The sequence below is a fragment of the Centropristis striata genome, chromosome 2 (assembly GCF_030273125.1).
Source record: "Centropristis striata isolate RG_2023a ecotype Rhode Island chromosome 2, C.striata_1.0, whole genome shotgun sequence".
NCBI classification, from domain to species: domain Eukaryota; kingdom Metazoa; phylum Chordata; class Actinopteri; order Perciformes; family Serranidae; genus Centropristis; species Centropristis striata.
In genome coordinates, this window is record NC_081518.1 from 31,799,542 (window position 1) to 31,814,385 (window position 14,844).

The 14,844-nt window shown below is 39.4% G+C and overlaps 1 protein-coding gene across 1 annotated transcript in view; it reads right to left on the reverse strand.

Annotated features, from left to right (window-relative positions):
* Nucleotides 1-14,844, reverse strand: part of ush2a (Usher syndrome 2A (autosomal recessive, mild)) — a 271,031-nt gene that overhangs the window by 193,800 nt on the left and 62,387 nt on the right. The window contains exons 17-25 of the mRNA XM_059348990.1: nt 14,522-14,747; nt 14,135-14,272; nt 12,096-12,276; nt 9,274-9,437; nt 8,581-8,739; nt 8,258-8,486; nt 6,459-6,579; nt 6,100-6,247; nt 3,197-3,478 (exon numbers count right to left, since the gene is read on the reverse strand). Of these exons, the coding sequence (XP_059204973.1) occupies nt 3,197-3,478; nt 6,100-6,247; nt 6,459-6,579; nt 8,258-8,486; nt 8,581-8,739; nt 9,274-9,437; nt 12,096-12,276; nt 14,135-14,272; nt 14,522-14,747 (1,648 nt within the window). The remainder of the gene's footprint in view (nt 1-3,196; nt 3,479-6,099; nt 6,248-6,458; nt 6,580-8,257; nt 8,487-8,580; nt 8,740-9,273; nt 9,438-12,095; nt 12,277-14,134; nt 14,273-14,521; nt 14,748-14,844) is intronic.

The following is a 14,844-nucleotide window of genomic DNA, read 5'->3' on the forward strand; positions in this document are numbered from 1 at the left end:
AAGTTGTTTACACAAATTCAGTAACAATGATGCTAATGCTAATAAATTAACTAATGCAGGACCCCAAAGCTGCAGTAAATAACAAAACTTTAACCGCTTACTTCAGGACTGGTTCTTATCAGCTCTTGCATACTGGATTATAAATAATGTCTTTTAAGTAATAGCACGATATTCTTAAACTTTCGATACTAACTAGTAACTTTTATAAGCTACAGCTGAACCAGGAGGCTAGCATGAAGGCTAGCTAACGTTAGCAGCTGGCGTAACCCATAGATAACTTAGATTAGCAAATAAGCATGCATTTAAATATCAGTCTCCTGCTAAACATGAAAAATACTAAACAACTTTATACACCTTACCAAGCCTTCTTTATGGAGAATATGAAGCAACTAATTTCTAACTTGAAGCAGAATATGAAAACTTTTATCTCATAATGAAGTTTGCTGCAATGGCAGCTCAGAGTTATGCTAAAAACAGTTAAAACCGGTTTGAACTGGTGCTGCTACCATAATTGGCAACAGGTTGGAGTGATTAGGAGCTAACTATTCACTGTTTTAAAAAACAGATAAATCAATTTAATGTCAACATATAACTTGTTTGTTTGTATTGTAAACTTGTTTTAAAAATTGATTTGTCATTTATTCCTAGCTTATAACTCACTAGCAATCATTATAGGCACTTTCAAAAGCAAGATTTTAAAAAATGAATAGTTGCTAGCAAAACATGGAGTTTGTGAAAGGCCTGCAAGGTAAACCTAGATGATGATGATCTACACCAAACATCACAATACCTAAACAAAGCCTTTCTTGCCCATTGGGCACTGCAGAAAAGTTAACCGCTGGCATAATACATTAAGAAAATAAAAAAATAAAATATATATATATATTTTTAAAAAACCTTTTACAGTGAGAAAATTAAAAATAAAATACTAATTTAGACAAAGACATACATTCAAAATCAAGACTTTGTGGATATTATGTGGATTTAATGGATTTAAGTGTTCCACAATTCTACGGTTGTGATAGCCACTATTACATGACAGATTAGAGAGAAGGATTCTTTTATTCTACTGTTGATGGCATCTAGCTGTGAAATATGCTGTGAAATGTGATTCATGGTAGACATAACCACATCATATTCTTCCTTTCCAACACAGCACACGCATGTGCACAAACACTGACACACACTCCACATTTAAAATGGTGTTATCATATGCTTGTTATCCAGACACATAGCTTAGAGTGATGTTGGAGGCAATCGTTTAGTCCTAATGAGCCATATCATCTATTTGAAATTCAAATACCTTAATGAGTTTCCCCTCCCCCACACACAGTTTTAATTTCCCCCTCCTTCCTTTCTCTGTATTCCTTTTGACAAATGCCTCTGTTTTTCTATTTAATACAATTAATTTTTTACTACATCCATCAGCAACGTTCTCTGGTGGAAAGATTCTGACCAAAATATCACCTGATTATACTTCTCTGCTCATTGATTTCTGTCATAATTTTAATATATACTTTTTTTTTGTTGCCAAAAATGATGTTGTATTCTTCTGCTTGAGAAAAGGTTAACACCACAGCATTTAAAAACACATTTTGGCTGTAAATTGTTATCTCGAGGAGCAGATATATTATATAATTTAGCAGCAGCCATTTTCTTATATTATATCTACCTACATTCTTACATCCTCACTCACATATCTATCCAAGGAGAAACCCCACCTAGCCAGATTTATACTTCTAGATCGTATACCATCCAAAACTTTGGAATTTGAATTGGTATTAACTTATATATAGTACTACCTACCTAAATTTAAATTTTAATGGTAAATTTATTAGGGCCTGAGCACTGACTCAGTCAGTGAGGGACCTATTGTATCCACAAGGATTCTTTTTCTTATTTTATTACTTTGGAGAGAAAAATGAGGTGCTTGGGCTACTCGAAAACGAATTAAATTTTGCACAGTTGTCGGGCTTGGCGAAAATTGCGATCTGATATGGGTTTCAGGAATGGGCGTGGGAAATTGGCTCTGTAGCGCCCCCCCTACATTATTTCCTGAGCTCCAAGATTCATCAAAATTTATAAAATTCGGTAGGCATATAGAACTCTTCCAGACGAACAAAAAACTTAGTGGGACCCATATCCTAAACTCAACAGTCGGTCATTTAACCCGACCGGCTTCAAATCTGGTCAGTCCACTCATAAGACATGTACAAAAATAAATTGCGAAGCTTTTAACTTTTTATCAAAGGGCACTGCCGTGGCGATGCCTCAAATTTCACTCTCTTGCCATAAAACTGGAAGATGTTTTAAACATGAGTGAACATTGTCAAATCTTGTCCAAACCTCTCACGTATGATCACAGACCCGGCCTGAAGACATCTATGTGACAATAATGAGTTATAGTCACATCGCCCCCTACCTGCTTCAGGAAGTTATTGTCTCTATACTTTGATGTTCTTCTCCGAGGTGGTTGATCTGATCCACCTCAAACTTTGTCAGAACAGCCTTAAGGAGTGTATGATGCTTCACTGTGAGAATTATAACTTTTGACTGGGGGGCGTGGCCTTGGCGGCACAGCGAAATTCGATGTAACGCCATGACATAAGAATCTGCTGTTACTCCACTACAAGTGTTCAGTTTTTTTTCAAACTTCTCATGTTTGATACAAATCCCGGCTTGAAGACATCTGCAGGACCATTTTGAATCATAGTCATAGCGCCTCCTGCTGGCAACAGGAAGTGTTATACTGTGATGTCTTGCTCCGTAGCAGTTGATCAGATCCACCTCAAATCAGGTCAGCACAGACTTAACACCTTCATGATGCTAGATCATGAAGCTTTTGCCTTTTTATTGCATGCTGTTGCCGTTGTGACCATCCACGCCGTGAAACAGGAAGTTGTTATAACTTCCCCATCCATTGTCCAATCTGCACCAAATTTGTTATGACTCACAAGGGTCCATGCCTGAACACATGCCTATCTCAAGAGGCATGTGTCAAAGTCATAGCGCCCCCTACTGACAACAGGAACTTAGCCTCATAATACAAACGAGGGCCCTTTCACTGCTGCTTTCAGTCCTAGTTTAACTTGACCCTCTCATTGTATAACAATACATTACATGACTGTATAACAAAAAATTCATGTCAGCTTAATTTAACCATGATCATGATTACAAACGTGGTTACAGTACAAACCTCCCTCCATGGTGCGTGCTGTGGTCCAGTCAGATGTGACACTTCCTGCCATATTGATGCTCACAACTCTCATCTGATAGGTGGAAAACGCCTGCAGACTTCCCACAATGGTACTGCTCTCTGGGGGTGGGACTGTGCTCTTATTAGTTAGCTGTGCTTCTGGGGAAACACTTGGATCCAGCCAACCAGTGCTGAAGAAAACTCTCCTCTCAACAGCAGGACTTGAAAGGTTCTGTGGTTCTATTGGTCCACGTAGAAAGACCTCATATCTTGTGATAACACCTGTACAGAGAGCAAAATAATTGGAAAAAAGAGTGAGTGTAAAAAGATTAGTACTGATGAGTACAACACAACTAAACCGTCTTTTCTGAGATTAAATGTGGGAAGCAACAATTGCAGCTACAGGAATTGTTGGGAAAAAAAAAACTGCATTCATTTTCTTTTTTTATAGCTCAACTCTTTTTATTGAATTAAAAGTGCCAATTCAGCCTGCTTATGATAAAAGAGCCAAAGCATCAAGTGTATATTAAAAAACTGCAGCCCCGCTTAATACTCATCCCAATTGGCAACAGGATACTAAAATGTTTAACATTTTCTTTAATACAGTCATGTTGTTTTGAGGAAAATCTAACACCACAAAAAAATGAGAAAGCCCTGGCCACTGTTTGCCCCAGTAGTAGAAAACAGGCTTATAATGGCTAAGTCCTGGCTAGTCCTGTTTAACTCACTTGTGTAAACCAGGCTATTGCTCCAAATCTCTCATGCTCTATTCTGCTTATTATTAGGAAAATGACAGAGCTGGTTGAGGATGAGGACAGAGCAGGCAGCACCAAAATACAATAAGAGACTTATAGACCCACTATGGAAGAGATTAGTGTCCAAATATTGTTACAAGTATAAAATACAAATAAAATAAAATCAAATAGAGAGGCTTAACGTGGAACTGGGCTTTTCCCTGCCCTCTCTGTTCCCATTTTCACCCCTCTAATATCAATATAGCGCATAAACTGCAGTTCTTACAACTCCAACAACATTCATTTATTTGAAAACTTAAGGATGAAAAGTTAGCATTAGGCCCCTAAAATACTCCAACAATACTACTTTACCGAATCTGAATAGGTCATTTGGGAAAGCACTAATAATGTGCTGTACATATATATTTCTTCTATCTGAAGTTGCTTGTTCAAAGAAAATATCCTAAGAAACATAATGGCTGTATGTCAGCCATTATCCGTTTTGATATGACATAATGCAGTGGAAACATATTTATGATTACATGCTGATACAAAATCAATTTGCTTTATACACAATAATTGCATTGCCAATGAAAATTCAGTTAGAAAATATAACATTTGTCTGATTTATTGTGATTTCTGGTATAAACCACCCCCACAGGTACAAAGACAAAGTTATATCCTCCAAGCTTATGATTTTTTTGCTTTGGTAAATGCATATTGTCACTCTACCATTCAGACCGATTTCCAGCTGGCCTGGCCCTTGATGAGCCAATCACAACCATTGATCTCATATAGGGAAGAAGTAATACAGTAACTGTACAGGAGATGACTGACTTTAAAGTTGAATCGTGAGGGCTTTAAATAATGACTGAATTAACTGATGACTGAAAAGATGGGGAAGAAGACGCACAGAAGCCCATGTAACAAGGCTTAGTATGACACTGGGAGGGAAAAAGATTAACAGTGAGAGAGAAAAAAACGCGAGACACAAACAGAGAGAGAAAACCCAGGTTACAGGGCTTTGTATGACACTGAGCCTTAGAGCCATTACAAAGCTCTCTGGATTTACGAAAGGCAGTTCCAGTCCAGTGTGTATTTCTGTGTGTGTGTGTGTGTGTGTGAGTAGGGGTGTTAGTTGGTCCTTGTACTTCTTCAGTGAGACAAGTAGTCATGCTTCCAGCTAAGTGTTTTAATATTAGTAAAAAAGCATGCTGTGTTGCTGTGTTTTGTGTCGTGTAATAATGTCTATATTTGCTATGTCATGTCATAGCAATATAATTCTAATAAACATATATCTGCATTTTTAATTTTATTGGTGTGTGATTTGTGCATGTTTTTTTGTAGTCCTATATGTTACCTGAGCTGTGCAGTGTGTGTGTGTGTATGTGTGTGTGTGTGTGTGTGTGTGTGTGTGTGTGTGTGTGTATGAGGGGTATTTTATGCCAGCGCACTATACTAAAACGCGTGTACATCGCCTATGCGATGACATCAAACCTCTAACGTGTGCATGTAAATTCCATTCACTTTCAATGGACAGACAAGAGTCACGCAGACGATGCACACACATTGTTGCGCATACCGCTACGTGACGGCTGCGTGACGGTTGAACTACCCCTCAAATACGTGACATGAAGACCCGCGTGACTGTTAACACGCTGTGTAGTGTGTGTGGAAATCAAATAGCAATGGGTCATTCGTACCTTGCCACCAGTGAACGTAAGGGACGGCTGTGCGCACGCTCCAACTCCAAGCCCCAACAGAGATGTCAGGATATTTCTATTATTTTCAGGCCCGTTTTATTTTCTTGATAACTAAATCTCTCTCTCTCTCTCTCTCTCTCTCTCTCTAGATTTGAATGATATAATGATATCGAATTGATATTTAATGATAGCAAGGGTGAAAGGGATAATTAAAATAATTTGAGCTACTTAGAAATAGTAATGGTAAAGTGCAAGGCTCACAGCCAGTTCCCAGCTTCGCGCGCGGACACACCTGTCACCCCTTTATTATCTGGTGTACTGGCAATACACGTGTCTGTACGTACGCCTATTCATCAGTCTTTATGCTGGCACAGGCGACGCGTTTAAGTATAGTGTGTTTAAGTAAAAAATACCCCTAATAGTGTGTGTGTGTGTGTGTGTGTGTGTGTATACAGCTTGTGCATACCATTTGGCTGACTGGGCGGCTCCCAAGAAGCATGCAGTGTATGAGGTCCACTAGCAGTGACTCTGGGTGGGGGTTGGTTTTGTGGGGGGGCAGAGGCCATCAGAAAGGACAGCGGTGGGGTAGAAGTGCAACCGCCAGAAGAGCATGCCTGTAGACAAGGTTAGGATTTTGTCATTTTCACTTTGTAGACTGTACATACTGAAAATGTGCATCGGTTGTGGCTAAAGCGTACTTGCTATCCTTTTTAGATACAGTTGCTTCTCTTAAGTATTTTTTAAAAAGGGAATGGGAATCCTGTCTCTGAATTCAGGCTCTATTTTGAAGTACTAAAAACACTGGCAGCTGTTTGCCTGACCCACCTCCAGTGTTACAGTGTATTGGGTGAAGGGCTTCAGACCGCTTGCCACAGCCTCTGTAGATAAGCCTGTGTAGTGAATGACAGGCTCTGCTCCACTAGACTCCATGGAGGATAAGACAAACCTGTGGGAGAGAAAAAAACTGTGATAATCAATTCCTCTTCTCTTCATTTTTCCGTCTCTGCCTATCATTTCAGGAGGTCACATGGCTTTGTAATGTGGTTCAGTTAAAAACTAGAGCTGGGATGCCACAAGGGCCCCCCGGAGCTCGAGGCCCTGATGCACCAGACTGACATCAGAGAACTAGCAGCAATCAGGGCCAACTGTTGCACTTTCTGTGCCTGGGCAAAAAAAGTGCACCTTAACACAATGCACAATGACTACAACCAATGTTCAATAACATATACATTTTACCCCTGTGAGAAAATATTTTACTCTCCATACCAGCAAATGTCATTAGTCTATATTCTATTCTATATTATCAAAAAATTGTGATAGCACATAAGTGAAACAAAGCAGTGTTTGCCTACTATTAGTACACTCCTAAATCATCCGGATCAGTTGGTCCTCCGTTGCTTTATTCCAGATGGCCATGTCTTTGTCGCCTTCTTGTACTGCCATATACTGTCATGTATTGGAGTGATCAGATGAGATGAAGATCAAAAATTTGAGGAAACCTCCGTGTGTGCACTCTTGACTTTAGTTGTTTGCTTGCTTTCCTCATTTCTGTTTTCCTTCTCGTGCACTAATTCCCTTGAGCTGAATCGACAATCAGAATGATTTGTCGCCCAGACGGGCTCTGCTGCCAATTTAACATGCTCAATTGGCCAAAAAGCAACCAACAAGGACCAACTAGTGCCAGAATACTAGAGCCACAGCCGCTCACTGACAGCAAGATAGTCAACCTGGTGTGTCAGGGCCTTGAGATATGTACCGTGTAGACAGCAGAGTCCATAGTTTGAATAACAGGCAGCACTTCCAGGCTATTGTTGCATTCATTCCCCTCTCTTTCCCTGCATTTCCTGTCTGTCCTTTGGCTGTGTATTGTGAGCAAAAATGCCCCCAAAATAATATTATGAATAAATGAATAAATTAAAAAACACATTAATAAATACTGCTAATCTTCCCATTCTGTTTCAAAGTTTCTGTGTTTCTCTCTTTATTTTCAAACTGGTTGATTGTTTCCATTCAAACATCCATCCTGTTCTTCTGTCATTCATAACATCTCTCAGTATCCGATGATATCACATGACTTACCCCCAACTCACAAACCTCCACAATTTTGTCTCATACTGTCCATATTCTATATTTGTACCTTTATGGAAATGTGTTTGAGACAAATAAAATGTTGCCGTGCAACAAAGTATACATTCTTCCCTCCTGTGTCTTTAAGTCCATTATTTAGTTGCTCTCTACATCTGCTGTTGTCCATCTCTCTCTTCTCCTCTAGTTATTATATCATGGACTCAACCTAACTGAAGCTTTCCGAGTCCTTCTACTCACTTTTTCATCCCTTACTTAATCTATTCTAAATGTTTTCTAACAAATTGTATATCCATGATAGGCTTCATAGATCACTCATCCTTGATGGCTACTTTTAGCACATGCACCCTCCAGCTGTAATGGTATGCCATAGGATGGATGATGGAAGTTGATCATTCAAATGTTTTCGACACTTAAGCTAGAGCAATTGATAAATGTTTCTCACGTTGAAGCCACAAACTGTATAAATAAAGTGGAAGTACAACTAAATCTAAATTTAGAATCTTCTAAATGTTCCCCTCCTTTCTCTCCTCTCTCACCTCTCCACTGGGCCTGTATCATTTCGTGGTGTGCTCCAGTTAAAGCTAACGGTGGTTGGACCAGGTCGTCCCACAAGGTTTAGATGGAGCTGTTCTGCTTCTGGCGGTGCACCTAAAGTTAGGTATGAGGCTGATGCACTTATTGTTACACCGGCCACATTAGCTGTTATGAGCCAGTAAGAGTAGTTGGTGTAGGGAAACAAACCGGTGTCTTCAAATGATTCAGGGCCTGAAAGAAAAAGGGGCAGACGGAGGGAGTAAGGTGAGTGTGTATTTGAAGGAAGAGATTAAGAAGTTATTTGAAAACCTGTGTGTATACTTACTGAAAGGATAGTGACTTTGGATGCTCTGCACTGACTGTCCATCCCTGATGAGTGTGTAATTGAGTCTGTTTGAGTTTGGGGAGTCAGGTGGATGCCAAGAGAGACGAATGGAAGAATAACTGAGAGCAAAACCTACTGGTGCAGGTTGCTGGGAGGGTGCTGCACAGACCAAGAAGAAATAGAAAAAGGGATAAACAGTGAAGGATATGAACTCAACAGATTCAATTATGGAACTTTACAGGGACAAATGGTTTATAATAAGAGCATGTTGATTTTGTGTAAATGTGTTACTAGTGTCAGCAATAAGTCAGCAAGCCCTCAGGAATCAGACTACATAGAATTAGCTGTACTGAATCTTGGCTGATGCTTGAAGGAATAGTTCGACAATGTGATGATTTGCAAATCCTCACACTTACATTCAATCCAGTTCAACTGAGTAAACAGTCAAGACAACTAATGCTTAAACTGGGAATCAATTTTATGTTATCTAACAACATCTTATTCAGTTATTTCAGTTAATAGGTTTTGTTGAACATTTGTTGCTAAATAAATCCAGCTTTTTGAGCTTTATACCTTTGTTCCTTTTTACTTGACTGTTTCATCCACGACAAATTGAAAGAGGGGGGAATAATTATTTTTTAAGTCAGAGTGTGTCGATTTGCATGTGTGTGTGTGTTAGCTTGTAAAACAGACCTTTACTGCAGCCAAAGTGGCTCTCAGGGTCGAAATGACTTGCTCCAGGTTGACATACATCACACTTGTCTCCAGATACCAGCAGCTTACACACACACACCCCTGAGTCTGGATGACATGAGCCATTGACACTGCCCACCGGGTCACATGCACAAGGCTGGCATCTGGTCAAGCAAAGAGAAAAAAAGAAGATCATGAAGATATTTTGTACAGCAGAACACTTTCATTCATGGCTACACCTAGCTGGATGAAAACAACATAAACATAACTACCAGAACCATGTCAGAAAGTTTGAATAGATAATGACTTTTTAAAAACAGACAGACCTTTATTTACATTTGAAGTGTAAAGTATATAAGTATGTGTATAAAAAGTGCTTTCACAGAAGCTCATACAGTAAAATGTATTGCCCCAGTGTTGATGGTAGACAAAATATATATTATACAGAAAAAAATGCATTTTGAAATGTATCTGCATTAGTGAGCAAATGTTCAAACAGAACTTGTGACTGGGTATGTGTCCCTGAAAGGTGTTGGGTCTTCACCTTAACACTGTGAGGGAGACCCTCGCTACAGACTATCCCACCCACCATCATCCCATAGCTGTGAAACCAACTTCACAGAAAATGCATTCCCCCTCAGAGTTGTCAAAATCTGTGTGTGTGTCTGACGGTGTATGTGTCTGGGTCACCAGTGTGGTGTTACCCTCACTGGGGCTGGGCAGCGGGTGATCATCCGGCCAGCCACCTCACACCTTTACACACAGTCACATGCACACACAAACACACACGGTCTCATGTGCTTGTTGGAGGATGTAGGCTCACACTCACATACACACACCACAATAACATAGAGAGTATAAACCCTATTACTGTCACGCACACACACAATTCTTTCTTACACATACTCACATGCTCCATCTCTCTCTCTTACACACACACACACACACTGCTACACCTTCTTTATTGCTGTGTGAAAAGCCACAGCCTCTTAACGAGCCGCAAATTTGTCCTGTCAACTGGTGCTCAAACACGCACACAGACACCCGCATTCAAAAACACACAGGTACAAATACACACATATACACAAATGCCATAGTGACTCGACCTTCACTCCATTCCCAAGGAGAAGAAAAACACCAACATCACACCCATTCTCTCCTTTTTCATCAGCCTCAAAGTACAGTATGTTGCTGAATGAGATATGTGTATTTAGTGAGATATAGCAAATAACCATTTAAAGGTGACATGCCATGTGGATTTGTGAGCAAATTAACACAATTGTCACAATGATAATATTTCATGTTATAACTTTAGAAATGACTTAAATAAATATGTAGACTTAAATATGTATATCTCAGTAACATTGTATCAGTGTTGTTGTGGGTTTTAGAGCATTAGAATATCACATATGTAATCCCTTGTAATAAAATTATGTGTGTAAGTGAATGTGTGCATGTGCCAATATCTAATCCCTCCAGACAGAATTACCATCATATTTCCCTGTGATGAAGTTAACAGCGGTCAGCATTTCTCTGACCCGTTCTCCATGGAGACACATAGAGACACAAGACTACAACATCAGCCAACCACTCACACATCAATTTGTGTGGTATGTGTGTGTGTGTGTGTGTGTGTGTGTGTGTAAATTCATTTGTGGAAAGCCTATTGATTGAAGGAGGAGGATAAATTACTTGATGATATTTAGATGAAGAAATCCTTATTATGGAGCAACTCTGGGCACACGGAAAGCATTCAGCAGTAATAACCTAAGAGTTTATTCGTCATTTCCAGCCAAAAGCAGGAAAAAAAAGACAGGGAAAGTGAATAAAAGAAGACAGACAAGAGACACATTTACTGCTTTATTTGAAGCTTTAGCTTCATTTGATATGAACATCAAAACATTATATATATGACAAAAACTCTGGAAAAAAGAATAGGTCCCCTTTAATACATACCCTTGGTCATCTTCTCCTATCTTTCTCTTTTTCTCTGCTTTTCTGTATCTCTGTAACCATCTTCCCCTGTAAGGATATCCCCCATCCATATTTTTCTCCCATATTCTAATATTTCCACTCTTTTCTTCCCAGTGCCCCTTCCCTTAATCTCTTTGTAAAGTAAACTCTTAATAACTCTGTTGTTTTTTCTCCCTCCTTCCATCTTTCCATCCTTCACAGCTGTGAGGAGATCTCAGCCACAGCCTGAACACAGGGGAATACAGCTATCAGGCAAGGTCAACACACACACACACACACACACACACACACACACACACACACACACACACAAACACAAACACAAACACAAACACACACACAACACACACACACACACACACACACACACACACACACACACACACAAACACAAACACAAACACACACACTCTCTCACACACACACACACACACACACACACACACAGGACCACTAGTCAAACAGTTTGTGAATCATCTATTTGCAACACCCTGTTGAGGAACGTAAGTGTGTGTGCGTACCAGTACTGCACAAGATGTAACGCATACAGTTACATTTGTGCATGTGTGTGTGAAGATGTGTGTGTGGCGCTGTGTGTGTGAGATAGCCTGCAGGTAGAGACATGAGCGGCAAAGGTCAAAGCAGCTCTTAACTCATGTAAGTCATATGTCTGCCAACTAATCTGTAAACTGTCCTTACAGAGACCGCACCTGCTGGTGTGTGTGCTTGTCAGTGAAACTGCGCGTGTGTTTGTGTATGCACACGTGGTGCAATTAATGGACCTTTACAGGATGTACAACCTGCAGATATGGTGTTCATCTGTGTGTGTTTGACTTTGGGCACGTTACCTGCCCAGGCCAGGGTTGAATCCGAAGAACATCTCACGACACTGGTCACAGCGCCGCCCTCCCACTGAGGGATGGTCACACACACACTGTCCAGTCTGGATCTCACAAACGCGTTGCGATGCTCCCATTGGATGGCAGTCACACTCTGCACACATACTCTGATTTGGAGAGAGGTAGAAGCCTAGACAGAGAAAAACATAAAATGAATACGCATTTTTAATCTGAATGCTTGTTTTTTCCTTCTTTTCCCTCTCTCTCCTTTCTTCCTTTAATATTGCCTTTATTTTCTACAGCTTTAAAATCAAATCTACATGATGATTTTTTAAAATCACAACTCAAAACAACTGATACCCAAAAAGTTGGGATGCTATTTAAATTAAAAGAGAATGCAATAATTTGTTAATTCTTTTTAACATAAAATTACTTAAAAAATGTACAAAGACAATACATTTAACGTTATATCTTCTCAACTTCTCAACAAATATATGCTTATTCCGAATTTGATGCCAGCAACACATATCAGAAAAGTTGTGACAGAGGCAACAAAAGGCTAGGAAACGTGTGGAATAATCAAAAAACAACAATAAAAAAGACTGAATGTGGTTAAAAGAAACGGTGATTAAACACAGCAGTTAACATACACCTGCCCCAACTTTTTTAGAGTGTATTAACAACAATAAACTTTATCAGTTTAAACATGAAATATATTTGTACAGTTTTCAATTGAATATATGTCAAAAAGGATCAATGAAATGATTGTTTTGTTTCTGTTTTAGACAGCATCCCAACATTCTTTGTATGTCCAGGTTCTAGTCAGCAACATTCTAAAATGTAATGTGACAATGTACAAAGCACACGTGGCTGTCTAAAGTTATTATTATTCACTTTATGGTTAGCTATGCGACATAACAGTGTTTTCCTTACAACATATATACTGTTCCATAGAAAATAAATGATATCCTATGTTGTGGGATGAAAGTACCTCATACACATGGTAAAGACTATGAACATCATACATGGTGCATATTTTAATGACTAATGTGTTATTCTCTGAATATTATACACCATTGTTCTGTACATAAAATTCCTTGTATAGCAATTAGTGAATGAGAAACTGATTTTGGGCGCAGCCTTGTACAATTTTGAGAGAGACATTTTATGTCCTTTGTTATAAGCATCAGGAGTGTGGTTGCCATTTCTTTGTAATAAAATGTAACACAAAGCCAATAAGTGTGTCTGGGGTTACATTAAGCAATCCAAGTCCTAAACTACAAATCAATTCAGTTTATTTTTTTCAGTGCTAATACCAGCAAATAAACAAATTAGATATTCTATTTAGCAACTTTGACAAGGAATTCAATGTCATGTTGTGAACTGGCAGTTTAGGAAAATAGGTGGGGCTATTTGTAGGAAGATGAATGCAACAAAATAAGTGAATAAAAAATGATGACGTTTACATCTATGTACTGAATGGTACTGAATATTGCCTGAAGGTACTGAATATTGCCATCATTTCATTTTGGCAGTATTTATGAGATAAGAATGATTATCTTGTGTCCTCTGTTGCTCTTTATAACATCCTTCCATCAATACATCCATTCACAACTTGTGTTACAGTAAACCTGACTGTGTTGCTGGTCATTCTCCATTACTGACACAATGCAACATCTGCTACCTCTTGTCCCATATGACTGACCACACAGACACACACACACACACACACACACACACACAAACACACACAAAGTCATGAGGTAATGCACACAAAAAAATAAAAAAAATAAAAGTGAGATGAGTGAGAAGAGCTGGCACAAACAGGACAATCACTGAGTGGAGATCTGGCAGAAGGCACACACCAACACACATACACAGATTCATCCACACACACACATACATACAAAAGAACAAAAACTAAAAGTCTGGAGTACCAACAATTGCTCTTCACCCTTTCCCTCTGAATCTCCTCTATTTTGGGAAGTAGCCTATCCATTTAATTTAATTATACAATCCCATTCATCCACTATTCCAAACACACTCACCAGGTCGGCAGCTACTACAGTCCTTTCCATAGCGTGCAGGGACACAAACACACTGTCCTGTGGTGCTGTCACATACTGACCCCGTCACTGTCCCTCGGAGGTCACAGATACATGGTACGCAGGCCAGGAACAACCCCTCTGATAGGACATAACACAGCACCAGAAAGCATAGTAGATTTTGATGTTTTCTTATAAACTTTCACTACTTTTACAACAACACAAAAACAAAATATCTCCTCAGACAAAAGTCATTACATTAGCTAAAGACAACATGTCCATTATATTTATTAAATCCAAATATATTGTCAAACTATGTCATTTGTGTCTGAACAACTTTGTAAATAGTGTTGGCCTTGACAAAAAGACTTGGATGTAACACTGTCTTACTCTGGAGGTGTGAACTCCTGTTGTAGTAGTTGTGGGCACAGTTGGTACACTGTGCTCCCTCCACCCCTTCACGGCACGGGCATTGTCCGGTCCACATATCGCATACACCCTCTGGCACAGTGCCATAGATGTCACAAGCACACGGCAGACAGCCCAGGGAGTTCCGCTGCTCCAGGGTGTGGTAACCACGACGACAAGAGTCACAGCGACGGCCTTCAACATGCTCCTAAAAAAAGAAGGAGGACAGAAAGCAGTATAGTGCATATATTGCCCATGAGGAATTGAACTAGTGAGTCACTTAATAAAAGTTACCACCTGACTTT